The following is a 27,357-nucleotide window of genomic DNA, read 5'->3' as shown; positions in this document are numbered from 1 at the left end:
TCTTCCAATAAAATGGTTACCCACACAACTTTATTCAAAAGTGCCCACTGCAGCACAAACAATACAAGCTATGAAAAGGATAACACTACCATACATCACAACATCTCAAAAACAACCAATGGACTACTACAAACACATGGCATTACCATAGCACACAAACCAACCAAAGCCCTCCCAAACCTCTTAGGTAAACCAAAAGACCCAGTAGTCCAAGAAATAAAACCAGGAGTTAGCTACAAAATACAGTATAAGGATTATAACAGCCGGTATGTAGCACAGATGGGCAGCAGACTAAGAAGAACACATCCATGAACACCAAATAGCAGTCAGAAGACACAGTGAAACACGTGGATAGAATCAACCATAGCAGTCAGAAGACACACTCACAACACGTGGATAGAATCAACCATAGTTTCAATTAAGAAACTTAGGAACCTAAACCAAGTTAAATTTTTAAAAAATGCAAGGAAATTCTTGGAAGCTTGGGATTCAGACAAATTGGCCATTAATCAACACAAGAGAAAAACCACATTTACGTGCCATTCAAAACAGCCAATTAAAAAATGTAATAAAACAAACAGACCCAAAACACATCCTCCCAGGAGCCTACACTTAAGTAAGGAGTGATTAACATCAGACAAAAAAAAAAAAAAATCAAGCAGAAAATAATACTGTAATTAGGGAGCTACCAAGGAGAAACCTAATCCTAACCCATACTAAACTGGCAGGACAAGTTACTAAATACAAACAGGGAGCAAACTTCACACTCACTAACACTCACTTATCCATATTTCCAACATAGATTTGAAAGACCTTTTTACATCGTAGACCAGGTTTCTGAAGTGATTGATTGATTGATTGATTTATAAACCATGCATACATAGTTGCCCATCTCAAAATCAAGTGATTATGGGCAACATACAACAAGATTAAAAACAAAATATTCAAATTAATATTAAAAATATTGAAATTATAAAAGGCACAAAAAAAAAAAAACAAGAAAAAGAGATTAGGCGACGAGGAGTTATTAATTACCTAGGGGCCATCTGAATATTTTGCTAGTTATACACCAACAGCACATCATTTTATAGGAATTCTGTTTTAGGTTATAAAATCATGTAAATATCACTTCTTTAACCATGTACAGTATTTTCTTACGGTTCCAACAGTATATTGCATTCTTAACTCTATTTTATTATCTTTCCCTTTTTTGTTTCAAATTTCAATGAAGCTTCATATATTTTAGCAATTACATGTTCATTTTTTGTACATACTGTAGTTCAACTTCAAATTCTTTTTTCTGCTGCTCAATTCCAAATGTCCTGTTATCTACCTTAAATCTTTCTCCTAACTGTACATATGGAAATCATTGAAAACTAAATCCCACTGCAGGCTCAAATATCTATATAACTTTAAAGGTACTTGGCCCTCTTTTCATTTCTTATATGTGTTTTCTTTATTTCCTCCAATCCAATTAAATGTGGAAAAGGAACTCAGTATGGTATAGTAGGAGAAGCTGACACCCCCCCAAAAAAAAAAAAAAAAGATTTTATTTGAAAATGGAACATGTTATCTTTCTCTTGCTCCTCATGTTAGGAAGGTTTGACGAAACAGAATAATAATTTATCCACACAATAGTTCATAAAATATCAACTGGATGTGGAAAATCTTTCAAGTAGTCCGGCAGCCTTTAAATATGTTTCTTCCTGGCAGTCTTTCTTAATTTATTTTGACTATGTGGTTCCATGTATTTGTGTGGCTATATGTATGTGTGTGCATTTTAAAAAAAATCTTACAGTACTGCATAAAATACTTTGTAGTACTGTAAGATTTTTAAAAATGTATATAGACAGACAAAAACACATGAAACTACATAACCAAAGCGTGTTAAAACGAAAAGCATTTCTGTTTGCTGTATGTGTTGAAGTGTGTCAGTTTATTTCAGTATCATTACAACCGGCCCTTGCACTTACGACATCACAGCATCCACAGAATCACATGATCAAATTTTGGGCACTTGGCAACTGGCATGTATTTAGGACAGCTGCAGTGTCCCAAGGTCATGTGATCACTGTGAGCTTCCCAGTTTCCAACAATCAAAGTCAATGAGGGAAACTGGATTCACTTAATGATTGCAGTGATGTTTAACAACCATGACATGACAAAAATGTTGTAAAATCAAGTGTGACTCACTTAACCACATTGCTTAGTAAATTCTGTTCCCAATTGTGGTCATAAGTCAAGGATACCTGTAGAGCAACAGATTATTTCTGATTTTCATGTCAGTGTGGACTTTAGGGGGTATAAATATAGCAAAGGTAATAATAATATATTATTTCCCTACCACCTCCCCCATGTATGTACACAACAAACACAAATATGCTTCTTATTTTAAAAAAAGGAATTATAATCCACTGGTCAAGAATAAAACATAACTCACCATGTTAAAAAGCACATCATCTTTTAATAAAGTCTCATTTATATTAGCCAGATAGAATAATAAGGATTATTCTGGAATTAAATCAGTGCTAGCTGTTTCCTTGTTTCAATGAGCCAAAGTAGCATATCAGTACAGTTGTGTAAAAACAGTTTTTCCCAATCACATTTAACAAGATTCTCTGATCTCAAATCCCAAATACTTAAGCTGCAGTCCTTTTTTCTTCTTGAAAGCAGAATGACTGAAGTCTTCTGATATAAGACTTTGTTTTGTTTTGTGGATAAGTTCCCACAGAGAATGTAGTTAGTGGAGATTAGCAGACACAGGGTAAACACATTTGGCATTAAAGAGAAACAGGGCAGAATTCTTTCAAACTGCAGGAAGTAATTCTAGACAACTGCAGGATATTAAATTGAGGATTTTTATTTTCTGCTGGTATTAAAAGAGGTATATTTGTACTCTTAGCTTATGATTGTAAAAAAAAAACCCTCTGTAATTGTTCTTTTATGTTTTATTCCTGCTGTTTAGTAATAATATTTACACATATATGTAGGTGGTTTTGCTACCCATAGGAAGACTGCCTGGGTCAAAGGCAATGTTCTCCTGGGACTCATAATCTCTGGACTTGAAACTGCAGTAAAACTGTATTGAAGAAGTAAAAGTTTCTTAGTTTCTGGGGTGTAGGGTGCCTGAAAATATAGTAAAAATATGTATTCTTAGCATCAATCCTTCCGAGGTTCTAAATATTCCTTTCCTTATTGACTAGAGAAGATCTAGTGACTAGAATAAGGTTGAAATATTTCAGAGTTGATTCAGAAGAAGCAATTATGAAAGTTATTATTTTTTCCTGGAAATAATTCTTCAAACACTTCTCTTCACCCCTAGTTTGTCACAGGCCTACATATTCCTGAATGATTTTGACATTTGCTTTGATTTAAATTACAGAACAGGGCCTTCGGTGTCATAAGAAATAAGTGAGGCCATTAATAATTAGGAGATAATGGTGTGTCTATGATATTGTTGGGTTATGAAGACCTAAAGGCTTTTACAATACATCAAAACAATTGCTTGTGATTTTGGAAATGAAGACATATAGTTTTTAAAACAGTTTTAATAACAGTGACTACATTAACATTGAGATTGGAGCCAAACTATTGTGATGTTAGGGGTGTCATACAAGAGCTGGTAGTATTGTTTGGCTGCTAGAAAGAGTTTTAGTTTCCTAGTATGGAGGGATAGATTCTATGCTAACAGAATTTAAGGGGAGAACAAAAGAAATCATCAAATAAGATGAAACAACTACCGTCACACACAAACCTTGCCATAAGAATTGGTTGGTAAATTTCCTCATTTTAACACTTTATGGGTTCTCTACTGCAAAGCTCCTATCTCTACTACTCCCTTTAATTAATTAAATGTTTATTTCAGCACTTACTACTAAATTATCCAGGATGAATAATATTTATAAAGCTTTATACCCAAATTTTAAATGATCATGTATATCCTGGAACAAAAGTTTTGTGAAAAATAGACAAACATTTAATTTTATGAATCTACCGTGTTTCTCCAACAATACGGCCTCCACCAATAGGAAGCCCCACCATGTTTTATTGGCATAAAATCAAATTAAGCCCCTCCCCCCAAATTAAGCCCGATATTAAACATGCGAAATGGGGGGGGAGCAGGGGGGGCTTGCCGTTAGGAAGTACTTTTGTTACATGCCCGGATATGGTGCTGCCTGCATTGGTGGGGCACTTCATATCGGGAGACCTTCCACCGTTGCTTTCCCTTCTCCCTTGCTGCCCCTTCTCCCTCGCTGCCGCGGCGTTAGAGCAACGCCGCGGCATTTGGCGCAGCCACGTGCGGCCAGTCAGGGCTCCTCCCTGCAACCGGAGCCCTGAGGAGACACTTTACCTTCGAAAGCAAAGGGAAGACGGGAGCGCCTGAAGCCAAGTGTCTCCTCAGGGCTCCGGTTGCAGGGAGGAGCCCTGACTGGCTGCACGTGGCTGCGCCAAACACCGCGGCGCTCTAACGCCGCGGCAGCAAGGGAGAAGGAAAGCAACGGTGGCCCGAACCCGAAGGTCTCCCGAATATCCAAGCTGTCGCCGCCCACCCACCCACCCAAGGATGCAAGGGGGAATTAAGTCACCCCCGAAAAGACGTCCTAGCCATTTTTTCGGGGTTCAAAAAAAAATAAGGCCCGGCCTTATGTGAGAAACACGGTATATAATTCTATTTAAAAAAACTCAAAGCACTCACTATTTGAAACTTAGATATGAAAATACAGTGTTTCTCATATAATAAGGCTGGATCTTATTTTATTTTTTTTGAGCCCCGAAAAAATGGCTAGGCCATCTTTTTGGGGGTGACTTATTTCCCCCCCCCCTTGCATCTTCGGGCGGGTGGCAACGGCTTGGATGTTGACCTCGGCGTTGGTGGGGCACTTCGTATCGGGGTCAATGCAGGCAGCACCATATCCGGGTGTGCAACAAAAGTACTTCCTAACGGCAAGCCCCCCCCCCCCACCATTCTCCCCATTTCGCATGTTTTAATATAGGCCTTAATTTGAGGGGAGGGGCTAAATTTCATTTCATGCCTATAAAACATGCTGGGACTTCCTATTGGGGGAGGCCGTATTGTTGGAGAAACAGGGTAGATTTTCATTTCTTGTTGAGAACTAAATTATGCTCAATCAAATATCAAAACCTCTTCTGTTTCTAAAGATTGGCTTTCTCTGAGAAAACAGTTCCATCTGCTGGTTGCTAAGGGTAAACATGAGATTTTCACTAAACATAGTTAAATTATACAAGTTTCTAATGATATACTATATGTCTTAGTCATACAGTGTTTAAGTTTTATTGGTTATTAACCCATATTTACTGTTATTTTGGTTCTTTTCTGTAATATTCTCTTCTTTATGTTCTTGTATCTTTTTACAAGTACAACTTGTATTATTTTTCCTTTATTATGTATACACTTGTAATTATTTGAAATGATGAGAAACTGTTAAATTACAGAAAGGACTACTATTAAATTTCCTCCCCCCCCAAAAAAGAGTTCATGTTTTAGGTTTGCCTTTCAGAGCCAGATCATAATTCAGTTTTTTTTTTAATCTGATTATATTACGGTGAAACAAGTTTGAGATTTTGAGAATCAGATTCAGAAGGTAGAGAATTAAAAAATTCTCCAGGTAGGAAGCTAAATACACAAAGTTCTAATCCTAGTTATCTTTCTACTTCATCATTCATTCCCCCTCTCACTCCCACTTTCTTCATTTTATTAGTATAGTGTTTTATTTTTCTGTCTGGACAGATAACAGATAATCAGAGTTGGAAGGGACCTTGTAGGTCATCTAATCCAAACCCCTGCCCAAGCAGGATACCCTACCTAAACCATTTCTGACAAATGGCAGTCCAGTCTCTTCTGAAAGTCTCAAGTGATGGCGCTCTTCTAAGGGTGTTCCATGGGTTGATTGTTTTCACTGTCAGAAAGTTTCTCCTTGTTTCCAGGTTAAATCTTTCCTTGTTCAGTTTCCATCCATTATTCCTTGTCTGGCCTTTGGTGCTTTAGAAAATAGCTTGACCCCTTCCTCCCTGTGGCAGCCCCTCAAATATTGGAAGACCGCTATCATGTCTCCCCTGGTCCTTCTCTTTACTAGACTAGCCAAGCCCAGTTCCTACAACCGTTCATTGTATGTTGTAGCCTCCAGTCCCCTAATCATCCTGGTTGCTCTTCTCTGTACTTTTTCTAGAGTCTCAACATCTTTTTTATAAAGTGGTGACCAAAACTGGATGCAGTACTCTTAAGTGTGGTCTTACTAAGGCTTTATAGAGTGATATTAGTACTTCCCTTGATCTTGATTGTATCCCTCTGTTAATACAATTTAGGATTGCATTAGCTTTTTTGGATGCTGCTACACACTGCTGGCTCATATTTAGCTGGTTGTCCACTAAGACTCCAAGATCCCTCTCATAGTTACTGCTATTGAGCCTGGTTTCACCCAGTCTATATGTGTACTTTTGGTTTTTCTTGCCTAAGTGTAGGACTTTACTTTTCTCTACATTGAATTTCATTTTGTTAGATACAGTCCAGTGTTCTAGTCTGTCAAGATCCATCTGGATCTTGAGCCTATCTTCTTGGGTGTTAGCTATTCCTGCCAGCTTAGTATCATCTGCAAATTTGGTGAGTTCCCCTTCTGTTCCCTCATCTAAGTCGTTAAGGAAGATATTGAAGAGTACTGGGCCTAAGACCTAAGACAAGCAGTGGCCCCCCACTGCTTACTTCCCTCCATGTAGACTTAGACCCATTAATGACTACTTGTTGAATACGGTTTGCCAGCCAGTTGCAAGTCCATCTAGTGGTAGTGCCATCTATTCCACTTTTTTCTAGCTTACTAAGAAGTAGGTTGTGGTCTACTTTGTCAAATGCCTTGCATATATTATGTCCACAGTATTTTGCTGGTCTACTAATTTAGTCACTGTGTTGAAGAATGAAATAAGAATGGTTTGGCATGATCTGTTTTTAACAAACCCATGCTGACTGCTAGTTATTACTTTACTTGTTTCTAGATGTTGGCAGATCTTTTTTTTTATTATTATATTTTCCAGTATCTTCCCTGGTATTGATGTTAGGCTTTTTGATTTATTGATCTATAGTTTCCTGGCTCTGTTTTTTTTCCTCAGCTCTTTGCCAGTCCTCTGGTAGTTCCCCGGTGCTCCAGGATTTTTGAAAGATATGGTGCAGTGGTTCTGAGATGACCTCTGCCAGCTCCTTTAAAACTCTGGGATGTAATCCATCAGGCCCCAGTGATTTGTTTTCATCAAGATCAGACAGGTGTTCTCTTACTATTTTTTTGCTTATTTTAACTTTTATTTCTGGTCTGTCTTTTACAATTACGTTTTTGGTGGGTTGAGCTATAGTTTCTTTTTGCGTGAAGACGGATGCAAAGAATGAGTTAAGCAGTTCTGCTTTTTCTCTGTTGCCAGTTACTTCCTTGCCGTCTTCTCTCTTTAGTGGACCAACTGTTTCCTTGATTTTTTTTTCTGTTATTTATATGTTGCAGGAAACTTTTTTGTTGTCTTTGACTTTTGTTGCATGTCTTTGTTCATTCTGAGCCTTTGCTTTCCTGACTTCGTCTTTGCAGATTCTGGCTATCTGCTGATATTCTGCCTTAGTTGTATATCCTTCTTTCCATTTTTTGTAGTTGTCCTTTTTTCTTTCAATTTGCCAGAGAGATGTTTGTGCAGCCATGCTGGTTTCTTCTTGGATTTCTTGTTTTTCTTTCTTGATCTGCTCCCTCATCTTGCTAAAATTGAAGCTTAGGTACAGCCATTGTTAATACTCAATTTCAGTATGTTTGATCTTGGATCATCATAAATTGCAGTTGCATTGATTATTGGCAAAGATAAATCTGCTTTGATATTGCCAAATTTTATCTTTGCATTGACTTTTCTCTCATTATTCTTTTAGCATAAATATGCAGATGGGCATTCATTCATTCATTTATTCTGCATGTTATAGAAGTTGTAGAAAATTAAGCTTCCCTCCAAACAATTGGGCTCACATTGGAATATAATATATCTGATTCATTGATATAATTCCCTGTTTTTTTATATCCTTCAAAAATCTGCAGATGTTTATCAAGAAAACCATAGTATGGATTATTTTCTTGTTTTGGCTTGTGAGAGTAAAGGAGGAATTCTGTTTAAATGGAAATCCAGATATAAATATTTGAGTTATTCCTTCTGTGAACCCTTATTGGACTTTTGCTGTTGAATAAGGGGACTTCAGGATTTCAAAATGGGTTTATAGAAAAATGGTGAGAAAAAGGATTGGAGATATATTTATTTTGGGGGGGAGGGTTTCCCCTGAATTTTTATGAGCACGCACACACACATACACACACAATGTATTTCTGTATTAGGATTTTATATTATTATTATCTATTTGATAAAATCCTTAATACATTTTTAAAAAAACCTTGTATCACTGAAATCGATTATTAATGTGAAAACTGCAATGCTATATGTGTAAATATCCAATTTAGATCATATTTTTTAAAAAAATCAGGGATCACAATTATTTTGTCAGAAAATTAGTCTATTGAGATATATACAGATAATCCTTAACTTACAACTATAATTGACCTGAAATTATGGTTGTAAAATGTGGCCGTCATGAAATAGGTCACTAGGTAACTGCTCCTGATTTTACAGGTTTTTTTGTGGTGATCAATAAGCAAACACGGTGGTTGTTTTGTCCCAATAGGTGGTTTTTGCTGGGAATCACAAGGAAATGGCGAATACTGGCAAAACCCACCAAAATGAAGTCAAGTGACCGTGGGACACTGCAAACGACTATAAATGAAAGCCAGTTTGCAAGTACCCAAAATGCAATCATGTGACTGGGGTGGGGGACTGTGGCCAACAGAACTTTGAAAATGGGTGGTACATAACTCTGGGAGGTCTGTCTTAACTTCGAATGGTTGCTAAGCAACCACTCATTAAATGAGTACCTGTGTGAATGAACATAACAGAATTACAATATAATTAACATAATCATGCTAGTGATGCTTGATGTAGAGAAATGAAACTTCTGTTATATTCAGTTCTGTGTAACACATTTTCAAGTAGGGAATTAAATATATTGGCAATAATGGGAAGCAGTTAGTCAGGTTACAGTGGCAATTGGGAATAGAATTTTTATCTCAAAGTGTTGTAAAACAGTTGTAAAACATAGAAACACATGACTATATTTCTTAGCAACAGGGATCGTACAGTTCTGGTTGCCATTATAACCATAGGACCACAGGAGAGCAAGCTGTGGGGGGGTGTACCATGGGGGGGGCAGGCACTCCAGAGCATTGGGATGCAGTAGTAGATGTGTGGGTGTCATGAGCGGTGGGCGGAAATTTTAATTCTTGAAGAACTATGGAATTTGGGTTAGTTTCATTGATCCATATTTCCCTATTTATAATTTCTCTCTTGCAGGGCTCCTAAACAAATATTTTGCCATAGAATGGGACATCTTTCTTCTCCAAGATATTGTATAATCAGTAATAAAGTGCATTTGTTTTTTGTAGGAATTAAATAGCTGCTGATAATACTTCTTTTGACGATAGTGTGCTATTTAAGAGCTATTTCAGATTGCATTCTAAGGAAGCTTAATTCTTAATAATTTACTCTAAAGAGGAAATATACCAATCCAGATATGATGATCAGTACTTCAGCCAAGGTTGTAAACATTTATAGTGTGTGTCAAATTTTTCAACTTTCAATTTCCAAATATTAGGGATGTTCAAAAGTTGTGACATGCCTTGGGGATTGTAAAGATATTTTGGTTACTTTAACATAATTTAGATGTGTTTGGTAAGTAACTACATAAATATAACGTCTTCAAAAGAAAAAACAAAGTCCAATTGCCTCCTGAAAAAGCACCTTTGGAATAATCAAGACCTGGATGATTGAAAATATCTATAGGCTTCTACAGAAATATAACTTTTTAACATTTTGTTTCATTCTAAACCAACATTGCAAAGCAGATACCACTCATCTAAAACACCTTGTTGTTTCTCTTCTGTAACTCCCATGTATCCCCCCAAAACATTTTGGAGAATTGAAGGACACTACAAAAGTTTTTATGTGTTTGTAGACTGATTGCAAGGGAAGGAACATAATTTCTACTAATTTGAAAATGGTTTCTGCGTTTAGAAGAATGGCGCTATTCCTAAAAGACTGCGGTCTATCAGAATTAACAAGTTTACCAAAAAAGAAATTATGTTGAATGTGTTAAAGGACTACACTAGATTACTCAATTGGAATAAGAGTAACCGGAGACCAATCTGTATATGTATTATAATACCCAATATGTATAAACACCTTAATATGTATAAACACCTTAATATAATATTTAATGTGTAGAAACTAACAGGTAGTCCTTATTTAGCCACTGCCTCGGACAGCAACCATTTGCAGTACAATCATGACAAAAAAATAACTTGTGATCAGTACCATTTATGAACTTCATGGTATCTGTGTCTCAGTGTCAGTTTCCCAGGTAAACTAGATGGGGAAACATGACCAGATGAAATAATTCTATTTAATTTTAAGGCTATATTAACAGAATCTTGCAAGTCTGAAAGTACAGATCTCTCACTGTCTCCTTTACAGCCTAAGAAACGAGGGAGTGTTCCTTTGAGCCTCTTGCCCTAATCATTATAAAGCTGCAGGCTATTCCCTTTCTTAATTGACCATGCCCTAAGCAGCATTTCACTGACCTTACTCTCAAGGTCTTTGTCACATTCCGTTACACTCAGATATGTATTCCCCATTACATTCAGTCAATATATGTTGTCCTATGCCTGATCCTTTCCCCGCTCCTCACAGCACGGAGATATTGCCTAAACAAACAATCTCTTCCTGAGCTGCTTTTCTCCACAGCACAATGCATCCCTTAAAAAAAGTGCTAACTACAAGTTAACAAGCTCAACTGTTACCTTCATTAGTTGATTAGAGCCTTCCAGCAAGCTGGTGCTGCTTCCTGATACTAACAAACTACTTACTAATCAGTTTCACACTAAAGGCTCTTGTTTGCCTTGTGACTTGCAGTGTGAGCTTGCTAGGCAAACAGCTGGTGCCGGTACATTGCTTTCAATGTATATTCCTCATTGTGTTCTTGCTTACTCTCTTGAGATCCCTTCCTCTCCAGTATATGTAGATACAAACATTATTTCCTTTTTTGTTAATCATCACAGGGCTGGCGTGAGCATTCCAAAGGATGAGAGAATGGGGGAAATGGCTATAAGATTTGATCTTTTTTTCCATTTTCCTTGTGAGTTGAATTCTGGAAACTTAACCCTAACTCCTCTCACACTTGATTAACAAAAACAAAGGAAAGCTGAAGTAAGCACAGACATGGTCACATTATTTTTCATTTAGCAACCATTTTGTTTAATCATCAAGTTGCCAATCCCAGTTGCAGTCACTAAATGAGGACTGTCTGAACTCTCATACAAAGAGGCTCACTGAGTGACTTAGAGGCCGGCTATTCTTTCTCAGACTCACTAGCTCACAGAATTGTAGCCATTGAGAAAGTTGGAGAAGGGAATGCTATATTACGTTGAACTCCTGATGGTTCATAAATATAACGAAATATTTGAGCAATAGCATGACAGTAAGAAGAGAGCATTATGTATATTGTTTATGCCTTACTGACCTAGAGGTAATGTTTATAGTTTATTGTAAAATTTGTATAATTAAGTGCTAAAACTCTGTCTTTGTTTTGTTTAAAAGGATATTGAATATTCTTTTTTTCCCCCTAACAATATAGGAGTTGTCAAAGTGGATTACGGAGATGTATCAGTCAGAAAAGCATTGAGAGAAAATTTAAAATGTAAACCATTTTCATGGTACCTAGAAAATGTGTATCCAGATTCTCAGATTCCACGTCGTTATTACTCCCTTGGAGAGGTATGAATGGGGGAGAGGGGTTTTTTTTTGCAAAAGAATATGTTTTTAAAATGAAAAATATCTCAGATAAGTAAGTGTAATTTAGTTTAGGCCTGAATTTATACCCAGTTTATACTGAGAACATTCACAGTAATTTTTAAAGCAAGAATTGAAATCAGTCTAGTTTATAGTTCTGTTAGCACCTCGATCTTCTGGAGTATCGTCATATAATTATCATTTTACTTGGTTAGATATGTTTTTGATATTCAGAAATGAAAATTACGAAGTGTGAAATCTTAAAGCTGCTGGAAGGATGTCCTTAACTAGTTTAATGAAGCTTGTCCAATTTTTACTTAATAAACAAATCCTGATCAAGTACTATTTTCCCCCTGAGAAATAGATATCTCTTTTTATATTCTTTTAGCTCTGTTGTAATAAAAAGCTAATCATTGAAGTCCAGATTCATAAAAAGGATTGTTGAGGTGCTTAGGCAGAAACTGCCTATGGTTCAGACATTGGGTATCATAATATCCATTTTTTAAAAATGCTTGGAGAGACCATGGGTAGCCTGAAAATGTATTCACATTTTATTTAATTGACATTTCATGAGAGAATTTGGAACTCGTTCATTACTGTTAATGAAAGAAATGGAGCAAAATATGATACTTACTTTAAGACTGAGTTTTACACTCCTTATTTAATATATTCACATTTAAAAGAGATTTCCATGTGATTCTCTTCTCAGTGATTGCTATTTGAAGTAGACATTTTCAGCTGCATAAAAAATTCCACAACATCTCCATATTTCTAAAAGGATGGTCATTATAATCTTCCATTTATGGTTCATGCAATTGTAAATGTAAAACAGGTTTTAGTCTTAGAGCTACAAAAGAAGAAAATTACCATACACAAAAAATACCAATAATGTTGAATAAATTTGGAGGACAACATTGGGATGGTGTATCTTAAAACTGTAAATGTAAAACAGGTTTTAGTCTTAGAGCGACAAAAGAAGAAAATTACCACACACAAAAAACACCAATAATGTTGAATAAATTTGGAGGACAACATTGGGATGGTGTATCTTAAAACTGCAAATGTAAAACAGGTTTTAGTCTTAGAGCTACAAAAGAAGAAAATTACCACACACAAAAAACACCAATAATGTTGAATAAATTTGGAGGACAACATTGGGATGGTGTATCTTAAAAGAGTTCTTAACAAGAAAATTGAAAGATAGTTTTCTGCCTATATCTACTTATATATCTTTACTTGCCAGACTAGCCATTTTTATAGGCAGTCCTCAATTACCAACCTTAATTGGGACTGGCAGGTCTATTGCTAAGTGACACAGTTGTTAAGCGCAATATCATGTGATTGCACTGACTTACAAGGTCAATTATATCAGTTCTGTCTGCAGGTTATGAGGCAAATCAGTGTAGGTCTCATTAAATGTGATGTCACAGGACTGCGACTTGCAAATCCCTGCTGGCTTCCCCATTGTCTTTGCTTGTTGGAAGCTGGCTGAGAAGGTTGCAAATAGTGATCATGTGACTGTGGGATGCTGCAACCATCATAAATGTGTCCCTTTTATCAAGTCATGTGACTTCAACTTGCAACTTGTCCTGTCAGCTTCCCCATTGACTTTGCTATTTCCTGCCAGTGTCCCCATTCACTTTGTTTGTCAGAAGCAGGCTGCGATGGTTACAAATGGCAATCCTATGACCATAGGATGCTGTGACAACCTCAACTTTGAGGACCAGTCATAAGTCTCTATTTTCAACATTGTTGTAAATTTAAATGTGAATGGATGCTAAGTGGTCGGCAATTGAGGATTACCTGCAAGGATTACCTTGCAGTGTCTTTAGGAGATAGGATATATAAATAAGAAGTGATTGTGTGGAGAATCAGAACTAATGAAGTCCTGGCAAGCTTCCAGAGTAAGGACAGTAGCAATCATTTACACAAAATCCCAAAGCCTCATTACCTTTATCTGTTTACCAATTTTCTCAGTTCAAAAAATTATCCACTTTAATTGTCTTAAGCATTTTTAGCTTTGTAAGGTACAAAAGCCCGGTACAAAAAGTCTTTAATTGTTTTCCACAAAAAGAAACAGCATTGCCTATATAAAATATTTTCCAGGCTGAAATATATAGCAGAGATTTACCATGTATTGATAATATTGCTCGTGTGATCTGAAGCTTTTCTTCAAGGATAATGTTTGGAAGGTCTTCTAAAATACAGTATAAAGAATGCTGAGAAACAAATAGAATGTTACTTGTGCAAGTAAGATAGGGCACAGTGTACATTCTTTTTTGTTATCTTTCATGGAAAACTACCAAGGATGTCACTTTCCAAAAGCAGTACTTTGGAAAGGTTAGTTTTCATAGAAATTATCTCTTCTGCACAAATGAAAATGGTGGTTCTGTTTATTAGACAAAATTACGATTAACACAATTTAATATTTTATTTACAAATAACATATGCCTGGTTCCCAGTACATCTAATGGCACTGAGTAGACACACTTATTGGAGACTAACTCATGCTGAGTTATGAGTTAGGGTAAGCATGTTTGTGTAATTTGGCATCATCCTAAATATTACATGATTTCAAAAACCATTACATTCCTGCTATTTTTCCCCCTTAACTATAAATCTTGTAATAATTATTATGAAATTTACTTGGTTTTATTTTTCTCCACAGATCAGAAATGTTGAGACAAACCAATGTTTAGATAACATGGGGCGTAAGGAAAATGAAAAAGTAGGCATATTCAACTGTCATGGCATGGGAGGAAATCAGGTAAATATACTCTATTTTAAAAAATATTTTTAAGGCTTAGCACATTGATATAGGCATTAATGTTGGAGGGGTGGAAGTGACAAAATAAACATTACAATATCACAATAAAAGGTTCTGTCCTTTTGTGCCTGTGTGGTGAAACTATGCACATATAAGGGATAGAAAAGGCTGAGAAAGAAATAATTCATAAGGTTGTGTGCATTACAGATAGAGTTGCTATGATGCTGTTGTTTCATCGTTCCCTATCTTAGAACACTTTAAACATTTTGCTTTCATTAGAACTTGAATAGTTTGAAACATGGTGTGGATCCATTTTCCTCCCAAAATCTGAATGCTTAAGTAATGCTTATTTTCCTAGTGCAGGGGTAGGGAAACTTGGCTCTTTTATCACTTATGGACTTCAACTCCCAGCATTCCTGAATGAGCCATAAAAGTTTCCCCATCCCTGGCCTACTGGTTTTTCAGTTGTGGGGAAAATCAATTTTTGACTTGAATGGGAGTGTTTAATATACAAATGTAGGACTTGAATAGGACTGTTTAATATACAAATGTAGGATTTGAATGGGACTGTTTAATATACAAATGTAGGACATATGTCCTACATTTCTATATTAAACAGTCCCATTCAAGTCAAAAATTGATTTCCCCCACAACTGAAAAACCAGTAGGCCAGGGATGGGGAACCTATTATGGCTCACTCAGGAATTCTGGGAGTTGAAGTCCATAAGTGATAAAAGAGCCAAGTTTCCCTACTTGTACTAGTGAATCAACACAGGATAAAATCAAATTTGGTTAAAAAAAAAATACTGGATGAAATATCTGTTTAAGTGATTTGAAGCTTCATTGAGATGCCAACAATTATATTACAAGCTTGTCCTATATCAAGGCTGTCAAACTCCCGGCCCACAGGCCAGATGTGTCACACACTGGCCATGCCCATGCCTGGTTTAGCGAAGGGGAAAAAAGTCTAGATACATCACGTGATGCCGCCATGATGACGTGAGTTTGACACCCCTGTCCTATATTGTGCTACATTATGCTGGGCTTTGCTTTAAGATATATTACAACGTCTTATGTGAACAAAGTAAGTAATTTTCCCTATTTTTCTTAGACAAATTCCATCCCATTATTCTTACTATATTTTGATAGTTCTCAGACAAAAGTGCACTGCAAATGCTAGTCCATATATAACAGAATACAAGAGATGGAGTAAAAAAGAATTGAACAGAGAGGCTTTTTCCCATTGTTTTAAAGAAAATTAATTCAGAGCATTGGAATTTTTTTTTCATAATAATATCACTTTAAATATACAAGTATTTAATTTCCTACAACTTTAAATTCAGTGAAAGTAAATGTCCAATGCTTCATTGACTATATAAAGGCATTTTATTGCAATGAGCATGCCAAATGGTGAAATGTCCTTAACAAAGATGGGAATCTTGAACCATCTTTTATGCGAACTCTAAACACAGGACAGGAAATCACAGTCTGAATAGAATGTGGCAAAACAGACAGGCTTCCGGTCAGGATAGGAGTAAGATAAGACCGTATCCCCTCTCCTCCTTTATAAAATCTATAGGCTGAGCAAATATTGTGGGGTGGGGGTCTGAATTGCAAGATTAGCATAGTTTTAAAATTAGAGGCAGAAACGTCATAAGCTTGCACTGATGACACTACTCTGATAACTGAAAATGCAAATGATCTGCAAGCTCTAGTAATGAAAGTCAAGGAGCACAATTTTTAAAAAAATGGGACTACGGTTAAAATAAAGAAGACCAAACTAATGAGAACAGGTATAGCACCCAGTCTTAGTACTGACGACGAAGATGTTGATGCAATGGATAATGTCATCCTTTTAGGATTAACTATTAATAGTAAAGGCACTAGCAGTCAAGAAATATACTGCAGGTTAGTTCTTAGGGGCATATAGTGAAGGTCTTGGAAAAAATACTCAGATATTATGATATGTCTATACCTACAAAAATGAGAATCACACAGGCAGTAGTTTTCCTTTGTGACACTTTATGGAAGTGAAAGTGGACTTTGAAGAACCAGGAGCGAAAGGGAATCACTGCTTTTGGATTTTGGAATTGGAGAATACCCATGAGAATACATGAGTAGCCAAACCAACAAATGGAACAAATTAATCCAGGATTCTTATTCAAGGTACAAATGATCACCCTCAAATTATATTGTGGAGACAATATGTAAAGGCATGGCTGCCTTGAGAAGTCTATAGCAATGGAAAGAAAGAGAGAGGATAACCAGCAGGAAGGTAGATGGACAATTGCAGCAGTGATATGTGCACCACTGGGATATCAGAAAGGCCAGGTTGGAGACTGAACATACCTATGTGGTTGCTAAGAGTCAATATTGACTTGATGGCACATCATGAAAGTATAATCTGCCCAGAGTGCTGCTTTGATGCCCTGGAGCCTGAATCCAGAGGTGGGGTATTCAGCAGGTTCTGACCAGTTCTGGAGAACCGGTAGTGGAAATTTTGAGTAGTTTGCAGAACTGGCAAATACCACCTCTGACTGGCCCCGCCCCCATCTATTCTCTGCCTCCCAAGTCCCTGCTGATTGGCTGGGTCTTCTTTTGTTGCCCTGCACAGGAGAACAGAGCTGGAAAGCAGGTTAGTGGGGTGGAGAGGGAATGGGATTTTGCAGTAACCTTCCCCCAGGAATGGGGTGAGAATGGAGATTTTATAGTATCCTTCCACTGCCACGCCCACCGAGCCATGCTACGCCCACTGAGCCACGCCTACAGAACCAATAGTAAAAAGATTTGAATCCCACCACTGCCCCAATCCCCTTCTGATTACACTGCTGCATTTTCTGTTTATTTTACTTATTACATTTATTTATTTAAATTTATATACTACCCATCTCACTATCCAGAGTGACCCTGGGAAGCCTACAGTACAATTTTTTTATGTTGAACTGGAAAGAAAAAAATGCCACCCTCCCTTTCCCAATTAACAGAATGACAATAGAATAACAGAATAGCAGAGTTGGGAGGAATCTTAGAGATCCTTTAGTCCAACTCCCCAGTTCAAGCAGGAAACCCTATATCATCATCCTAGACAAATGGTTGTCCAGTCTCTTCTTAAAAACTTCCAATGATGGAGCATCCACAACTTCTGAAGGCAAGCGGTTCCACTTACTGTCTCACTTTTAAAAGATCATTCATTCTAAGTTAAATATGAAGGCTTATTCTTAGTGCCAGGGACATAACAAATACGAACCTTCTTACAGATGTAAACTAGTCAAATTCAGCTTCCAGGCACATTCGGCTCTGAATTTGAATCACTATAACTAGGATTAATTCAATTTTTGTTTTTTAAAAAAATCATTTATCAGCTGCCTTATAGCTGGTTGTTATAAGAGCTTTTTTTTTCCCCCACCTTAAATTCAACTGTTTGGGACGTTCCTTTTGCCAGTTATTTACAAAAATATGTAATTCTTGAAGGCTATTTCTGACATTATTAAAATATTTTGTAAAAATAATGTACTTTAAGGGATTGCAGGGTCTTAAAAAGGAAGTAGAACAACAAGATAGAAATGGATACAAATGTATTGATATGTCATAATGAGTGTCACTCAATTTATGACGATAGCAAGACTATATCCACATTTACATTTTAAAAGAAGTATATAGAGAACATTACCTCCTCTCACATAGATACACAAATTCTGTAAGTTTTTTCTAATAAAGGATAAGCTTCAAGTGTCTCATAAAACTAATTTTAGATAGTGCAGTAGGCATATTCAATTCAGTAAAATATTAGGTGCAATTGATACGTTCAAAAAAATCAGCAATATAATATTTTATTCAAAAGAATATCCAATCGCCTGGCTTATGCATTTATATTATCCTTCCCAAATGAACTTGACCATTGCACTTCAGTTACTTATTTTAAATTAATGCAAGAGTCCTTTACTTATATAGACCAATATCATCTGAAATAGCAATAGCACTTATACTTATGTACCACTTCACAGTGCTTTATAGCTCTCTCTAAGTGGTTCACAGAGTCAGCATATTGTCCCCAACAATTTGGGTCCTCAATTTACCCAAATTGGAAGGATAGAAGGCTGAGTCAACCTTGAGCCTAATGAGATTTGAACTGCCAAATTGCAGTCAGCTGGCAGTCAGCAGAAGTAGCCTGCAGTACTGCCCTCTAACCACTGTGCCACCATAATGGCAATAAGTAACCCGGTATATTTTCTTCATACATTTAAAAAATGTTTTCCGTGAAAAGGGCTCCTATTCCCTTAACTGCCCAAAAATATATGAATGATAAATTAAGAATTAAAGTATTTTTACTTCCTGCACGCTACTAGAAGTTGCTTATATAAACTATTTACATATGTATAGTTGGAGTGTAAGCCTTTGCAACATTATTTTATAATGAACTTTGTATCATGTGTAACTAAACATTAGGGTATTAACAATAAATTGTGATTAAATCTGTTTTTAATCTTTTTCCTTTATAATAACGCACCTAATTGGTAACTTAGAATGATTTTCATATATTCTTTAATTGGTAATGCAATCAAATTCAATTAGCACACTTCGCCAAAAGGCAGCATTCTGTAGTTCAACGGCAAAAGGTTGCTTTCAACAATTAAGAGAACACTTTTGCTCTGCTTTTGATTAGAATACTTTTAAGTTGGTTGAGAGGTGAATTCAAAATAATTGGGAGCCTTGTAAATAATTAAAATAGATGCCACTTATATTGCTTTAATTTCACTTAATTTTATTCGGACCAAGGTCTGGCTTCAAATCAAGTGGCAGCTTGGAATCAGTAATGTCTACCTCTCCCCTTTATAATGTTTCCTCTTAACAAAACTTAACAATAACAGAGTTGGGAGGGACCTTGGAGGCTTTCTCATCCAACCTCCTGCACATTTCAGACAAATGGTTGTCCAAGCTCTTCTTAGAAGCCTCCAGTGATGTTCCACTGATTAATTGTTCTCATGGTCAGGAAATTTCTTCTTTGTTTTAGGTTGCTTCTGTTCTTAATTAGTTGTCTTGCCTTCTGGTGCTTTGGAAAATAGGTTGACTTCCCCCCCGCCCCCCTTCTTTGTGGCAGCCCTTCAATATTGGAACACTGCTATCACATCCACCCCCCTTGCTCTTCTCTGCACTCTTTCCTTCCTTCTCTTTCATTCTTTCCTTTCTCACTGTTTCATCTTATATTTCCTCATTTTTACATTCCAAATATAACCAACTACAATTCTGTTATAACCTTGCTGCAAGTCTTCAGCTGCCCCAAGTCAGTCTTGTGCAGTACATATTGGGGAGTGGGATATTCATCAGCAGTCCGTATAAGATAGCAGAATCATAAAAAGTGCAGCATGTCCTCATGATGCAAATTCTGTTTTTTCATACTTGTGTTGCCAACATTGCATTCAAATACATAAAAAGTAGATTTTTGCATCGCCAAATGCAGCATTGCATCATATCACACATTTCATTTCTTAATCCCTCTTGCCTTCCTCCCCCTCCCCAACATCTATGGTATATTCTGTGTGTATATGTAAATATTTCAAATCTAAAAACCCACTAAAAACCCACTATCCTATCACTTTCAAATTTCGAAGCAAAAGAGGTCAGCATGTTTTTAATGTATCTCTTCTTGGAGAAACAGCCACCAACATTAGATCTTATGAAAATACAATTTTATTTATGTATTTGTTGATGCAATTTTTATACACCCAACTGCAAGCGATCTTGGGTAGCTTACAAATTAAAGTAACTTCTTGTTGCAATGTACAGCTTTGTTCATGGGGGCAAATGCCTTTTCCTAGACCCACTCTGACTAATGGAAAGAAGACCAAATAGCAAGGGAAACTATATAGTCCAATTCTTGTATTATCATATATTCTCCCTTCTCTGGGAAATATAAAACAAGAACTTGCTTTGTATGGCTGCCAACACAGTAAAGTCAGCTCTCCAGAAACTATGCTGGAAAAAAAACAATGTATCCACCTCTCCTGCAATATTTGCATGAATCTTGTTAAGAATTGTCATGTGCTATGTTTAATATTTATAGCATGATTAATTTTAAGCTATTTGAGAACTTATGTTTCACATTTATATCACACCATAAGGTGCTTTACAGGGCTGAATTCTATCATCCCTAAAATGAACTTATAAGGAGTTCAGTAATATTACCTCATATTTCAGGGACCATTTAAGGCACAGGCTACTTATCAAATTAATTGCTATTAGAAGACTTGAACCAAGTACCTTTGATGTAGATCTTAAATGTCTCTCAGGCTATGTCAACCTAACAATACATCAATCTATTTAACAATGAAACAGTAATGGCATACATGAAAATTAAATCTGCATAATTGAATTATACTTCTGAGAATCTTGATTTTTTTAATATTCTCAACTGTATCTCCATTAGAATCAACCTTTTCATGAACAACATTTGAGCATTTATTTACATGATTAAAATATCCCAAAACTTGAACTTACTGAAAATGTATTTGTGCTTTATTTTTGTCCTCATAACCGCTCCCTGTGTACAGAATTTATTTTTATGTTTTAATTGCCTGCTACAGTTTGTAATAGAGTATTGTAATAGAGTATATGACATTCAGGCTTCCCTAGTCACTCAAAGGGCTCTTGCAATCAAAATCCATCCTAGTAATTCTAGGGTGTTTTTTTTAGCAGAATCAACCCTATTTTTCTATAAATGTCTGCTACGAATCTTGGAATAATTAATGGTTTGTACATGGAAGGCAATTGCCAAGATTATCATTACAGACTATTTTGAAAAAGAAGCACTATATTTGACTACTGAAATGCAAGCCCTATTAAATTCAATGACGCTTACTGCCATAAAAATACAGTGTACGCAAATTTAATCTTAATAATCAAGTAATACAACACAATTCCATATCCGGTTCTGTAACTTTAACTTTACAAGAGTATTTCTGAGCAGCGATGTATAGAATTTCATTCTTAAATTGCTTTTCAGAGAACACGATCTAGTTCATTGTATTACTTCGCTTTTCATTTAGTTAAGATAACAGGTAATCCTCGCTTAATGATGGTGATCGGGACTGGAATTTCTGTCACTAAGCAAAACAGTTGCAAAATGCAATGTCACGTGACTTGCCTAGTGAAGCCAGTTCTGGCACTTTAAAGTTGCCGTTATTAAGTGAATTCTACAGCATCATTAAGCATGACATTACGCTGTCGCCATTTGCAATCTCCTACTGGCTTCCTCATTGACTTTGTTGAAAACTGGCAGTGAATGTTGCAGAGGGTGATCACATAACTGCAAGATGCTCCAACCTATAACTGCAAGCTGATTGCCATGAGCCCAGATCATGTTGATGTGACTACAGAAATGCTGTGATACCTGCAAGAACAAGAACCAGTTATAAATACTACTAGTTGAGCGCTGTCATAAATTCAAATAGTCAGTTAATGAGTGGTTATTACATGAGGACTATCTGTACATAATACAGTAGGAAACAAATTACAGATTTCCTACTGCTGATCTGTCACCTGAGCTCAAAGCCGAAATCTTTGTTGTGCGTATTCACAAATCTTTGGAATGGCTAGATCAAGGGTGTCACACTCAAGACCCATGGGCCAGATCCGGCCCACAGGATGCTTAGACCCAACCCACAGAGCTGCCCTTGAAACAGTGAAGGACTGTCCCGTGATGCCTCTGCCAGCAAAAAAACGGAGCTTGGGAGAGGCGTGTGCAACCCTTCCGAGCTCCATTTTTGCTGGCAGAGCACTGCTGGAGGCCCCTGGAGGCGCCCCCGAGTGATGTTGAGCTCGCCACTCCCATCCTGGTCACATGCACCTGCCATGCCCACTCCTTGAGGTCAAACACAACCCTGATGCGTCCCTCAATGAAATTGATTTTGACACCTCTGGGCTAGACAATGGATGAAATGGGAGTTACCAGGTTTGAAACAAAATACATGTTTTCTGTATGCTTTCCATTTTACCAATAGGACCTCTCTCTTCCAGGTATTTTCATATACTGCCGACAAGGAAATTCGCACAGATGATTTATGTTTGGATGTCTCTAGGCTCAATGGGCCTGTAATTATGCTGAAGTGCCATCACATGAGAGGAAATCAACTTTGGGAATACGATGCTGAGGTATTTATTCAAATACAGAAATGAAGCATATTTGAACAATAATATTGCTTGCCTGCAGCTAACAAATAAAAGGCTAAAGCAGTAACTCTCAACTTGGCCAACTTTTAAGATCTGCATGTTGGCAAATTCCAGCATGCTGGCTGGGGAATTCTGGGAATGGAAGTCCACAGGTCTTAAAAGTTGCCAAGGTTGAGAAGGTTCTTTAGCAGGTTGCTAAACTTGTTAAGAAATGTTTTCACCATTGTTTCTTCCCCCTTTATTTTCAGATAAATTGGGGGTGTAAGTGCTAACTTTGCATCTCTTTCCATTATAACCCCATCTCGCACGTAAATGAGTATTCCTTCTACCACCGTAACCTCTTCTAAACCTGAGATCTCTGTAGAATGGAGCCTAAAGGCAGTGACTCACATTTGTTAGGTTATTCAGTGCATTTAAAGAGGGTCTTCACAAAATGTGGGAGCATGAAGCGGTACCCCCCATTTTCTTTTAGAAGGCATCTACAGCTGCTTCAAAAACTGTTTCCCTCAGAATATGGGTGCATGAAATGACTTCATTTCAGGGACTCTTTTTAGCCATTTCCCCACTTCTTTACAAAACAGGATTGCACAGGATTTAAAGAATGAGGAAAAGCTGTCACCATTCCTATTCCTCTGATCTGAAGTGAGAAAGTCTATTAGGAGATAAGGTATTGACATGCTTGGAAATCAGACAATTCAGTCTGCTTTCCTTTGCTAGGCCCTCTTAGGCCTAGCATGGTAAACATTCTTGTGGAAAGCATATCCACAAATCTGAATCAGCCATAGGGTCTTATAAATAAGTAAAAGTTATTGACAAAAGGATAAAGCTAGCTTACTAAAGAAAGTAGTGAGGCACACAGTTAGGAAAATCATTAATTTCTATAGCAGAAAGTTCGTATAGTTAGTTCTATGTACCGAGGTGGGCTAGTCTAGCAGGGATCTGAATTAGATGGGCCAGCGAGTCCATCTTGAAGATCCATCACAGAACATCCTACAAAGGACATTAAGCTCGATTTTTTGTTTGTTTGTTTGAAGGGGTGGGTTGTATTAACAGCTCTCTCCTCTGCTGAGCAGTTGGCAACAGCAAAAACAAAAGAGTACAATTGAGTAAATTATGTCACTATTTAACTACATAGCTGGGTCAGGAAGAAGCTAGTTGTTAGACTCCCTTCTATATTTGCAGAAGGACACTGCTTGACAGTGAACTTAATGAAACAGAGCAGCTGTTGCAGCCAACCTAGTGTTAATTTCAGATATGACAGATGGGTCTTCATCACCCTGGGATTATACTTTCAAGTTCACGTGGAAAATATATTCCTATCTACTGTAATTTTGAACCTTACAATTTATGCAGTGATCTGTTTCCCAATAAACCAGCTATATTTATTATTTCAAGGAAGTTTTCATTATCTGGGAATGATATGCTGCATAATAAAACATGCATTCCCATAAAATATTGTGACTAGGTGCATAATTCTTCACCCATAAATACTAAGCCAGCAGGATGTTTGGGATGCAAAACATACATTATGCAATTTCATTACTGCAAGAAGACATGTTATAAATATATGAGATACAGTCAAATTCTTGCAACGTTGAAAAAGAAAGAACAATCCATGCCATTTCACTGACAAATATTTAGCTTTATTTGGGGGGGGAAATATTTAAGAATCAGATGTACTCACTCAAGAAGAAAAACTTTATATAATACATATGTGTATTACTTTTCTACATTAATATACAGGTTTTTGCTGTTATTACTGATTCATTACTATATTGAAGCTCATGCAATTTAATTTATGTTTTTTTAAAAAAACAAATCAGATGACAGTTTTATAATATTTGTACAATTCAGTATTAAAAACCAACCATTTGAAACTATGTTTATAAGGAGATAAATAGTTTGTGGCAAATGTTGCCATGTGGCATATTTGAAAATAAATTTCACCAGAGTTTTTTGAAGCTATGTCTTAGAAGCTTATACAAAGTCACGATTGCAAAATCAGAATCAGCCATTAGATGGAGCCAGAAAAAAGGAAATAGTTTGTAGTTCTATGATAAGAAACTCATAGAAAAGGCAATTTGTCTGAGGAATCATTTTGTTGTAGTGCTAGCTTAACAAGTTGAATGAAGAAAGACGGAAAGCCCACAAAATTCCAAATGTATTATGGCAGGGTAAAAATGTATTTTTATTGTGTTATCATTATTGTAATTTACAAATAGTGATTTGATTTAAGGTATTTTGGGTTGTGTTTTTAGTTTTTATAAATTGGAAATGGAAATTGTTAGTTCACGATTTATAAGGATTAATAGAATTTTATTTAATGTCAAAATAACACCAAAGTCTCTTTACTCTTGGTATTCTATACACTTACTTTTTTCTTCAGTAAGCATTTAGTGAAAACAGAGAAGTACTGAGGCAACCCAGCCACCTTAAGGAACTTACTCATCTTAAATTATGCTGAACTGGACCTAGAGAGTCCCAGGAACTATGGCATTATCAAATGACTCAGTTGATACCCTAGTGCGGAGTTGTCAAACTCTCAACCCACAGGCCAGATGCGTCATGCGCTGGCCACACCCACGCCCGGTTTAGCAAAGGGGAAAAAGTTGCGATACGTCACGTGGCGATGCCATGATGACACAAGTTTGACACCCCTGCCCTAGCGCATTGAAGCTGACTAATATATGGCAGTTCAGTATTGTTAAAAACTGGGGTGTTCCATACGGTGCAAAAAATATAGTCTTTTATGACTTCTAAAAATCTTCTAATATTCTTTTATGCATCTTGGAATGAGGAATTAAAAGGCAAAAGGAAGCAATAACAGGACTTCTATAACATTATTTCTCACTTATTAAACCAAGCGTTTCTGTCTTAGTGTGCATTTGTGTGTGTGTGTGTGCGCGTGAGCACGCATGCATGCGTGTGCATGTAGCTTTGAGTGAGTGTTGATTTCAGGCGACTGCCTGGATTAGTTCCTGCAGTTTTCTTAGCAAAGTTTTCAAAAGTTGCTGAGGATTGACTGGCCCAAGGTCACCCAGTTGACTTTGTGTCTAAGTGGGAGTAGAACTTTCAGTCTCTTGATTACTAGCCTTGTGTTTTAACCACTACAGCACATAGGGAGCATTAATTCTGATCCAACTTGCAGCCCTGGACATGGGTTAAGAATTTCTCCTATGCTGTTTTTCTTTCTTTCTTTCTTTCTTTCTTTCTTTCTTTCTTTCTTTCTTTCTTTCTTTCTTTCTTTCTTTCTTTCTTTCTTTCTTTCTTTCTTTCTTTCTTTCTTTCTTTCTTTCTTTCTTTCTTTCTTTCTTTCTTTCTTTCTTTCTTTCTTTCTGTCTATCATCTCTGGGTGGCATACAACAATCAGATCAAAACCACAGACACATGCCATGAACACATATCCAGGCCTCAAACTCGGAGCCTAACCAAAATCCAGAACGTCACATCACAGCCACCCACTCAGGATATCACATCACAGAACTCAGGAGGTTATACCACAAAACTTCAGGATGTTGCAACACAGCCAATGACCCAGGAGATTACAGCACAAGACCCAGGATGTCACAACAATTGAACTCAGAAGGTCATCACACAGCCCGTTACCCAGGTCGTTACAATACAGGAGGCTGATAGACACACAGCCAATACCTCAGACACACATGTTCTGACGAAAAAGCCAGCCAATCTGCAAACATCAACTCCATCAACCAATCAAGAAATAACAACACAGCCAACCTCCCCACCAGTATATATAGGGAGACGGCAGCTCCGATCACGCTTTGCTCGCACAAGCACGAAGCCGAAAGCACCAGCCTGAAGATGGCAAATGGGACCTCATCGAAACGTTGCCAAGATGCTCTCAATTATACATGGAAAAAGACCCAAACATGCCAAGACCTGCATACCTGTACCCGTGAAAATCTATGAACACACACGCACACACACATATACATGTATATACATACACACACACAAATCACATTAACAGAGGCACAAACCCTAAGGGAAGAGAGGATAAAAATAATCAGCTCAGCAATGGAGCCATCTAAGCAAGTCTCCACTTCCCTGGGAGGTCCAAGCCCAGTAATTTAAACCAGGTCTTGAGGGCCTTCCAGAATGTCAAAAAAGGTGGAGCTAATCTAATTCCAGGAGGAAAACTATTTCATAAGATGGGCACCATGAGAACAAAGGCACTTCTCCTGGGACCCACAAAATATAGATCCTTAGTAATGGCACTTGCAGCATACCTTCTCTGCCAGATCTAACAAGGTGGGCTGATATTCAGTCCATGCTGTGAACGGCTTTAAATGTCAAAACCAACCCTTTGATTGAGACCCAGAAGCAGAGGTGGGTATTCAGCAGGTTCTGACCAGTTCTGGAGAACTGGTAGCGGAAATTTTGAGTAGTTCAGAGAACCGGCAAATTCCACCTTTCTGACTGGAGATTTTACAGTATCCTTCCCCTGCCACGCCCACCAAGCCATGCCCACAGAACCAATAGGA

At 37.1% G+C, this 27,357-nt stretch overlaps 1 protein-coding gene across 6 annotated transcripts in view; it reads left to right on the top strand.

Moving 5' to 3' along the window:
* GALNT13 (polypeptide N-acetylgalactosaminyltransferase 13) overlaps positions 1–27,357 on the top strand; it is a 239,269-nt gene that overhangs the window by 193,313 nt on the left and 18,599 nt on the right. For all 6 annotated transcript variants that reach the window (XM_026680097.2, XM_087949975.1, XM_087949973.1 and 3 more), the window contains exons 9-11: positions 11,765–11,904; positions 14,588–14,686; positions 22,700–22,834. In XM_026680097.2, the coding sequence (XP_026535882.1) occupies positions 11,765–11,904; positions 14,588–14,686; positions 22,700–22,834 (374 nt within the window). The remainder of the gene's footprint in view (positions 1–11,764; positions 11,905–14,587; positions 14,687–22,699; positions 22,835–27,357) is intronic.

Source organism: Notechis scutatus, chromosome 1 (assembly GCF_049901735.1).
Source record: "Notechis scutatus isolate UNSWTSFEM ecotype Mainland chromosome 1, rNotScu1.2, whole genome shotgun sequence".
Lineage (NCBI taxonomy): Eukaryota > Metazoa > Chordata > Lepidosauria > Squamata > Elapidae > Notechis > Notechis scutatus.
Note: the sequence above shows the minus strand (reverse complement) of the source record. Positions and strands in the feature narration are given on the sequence as shown.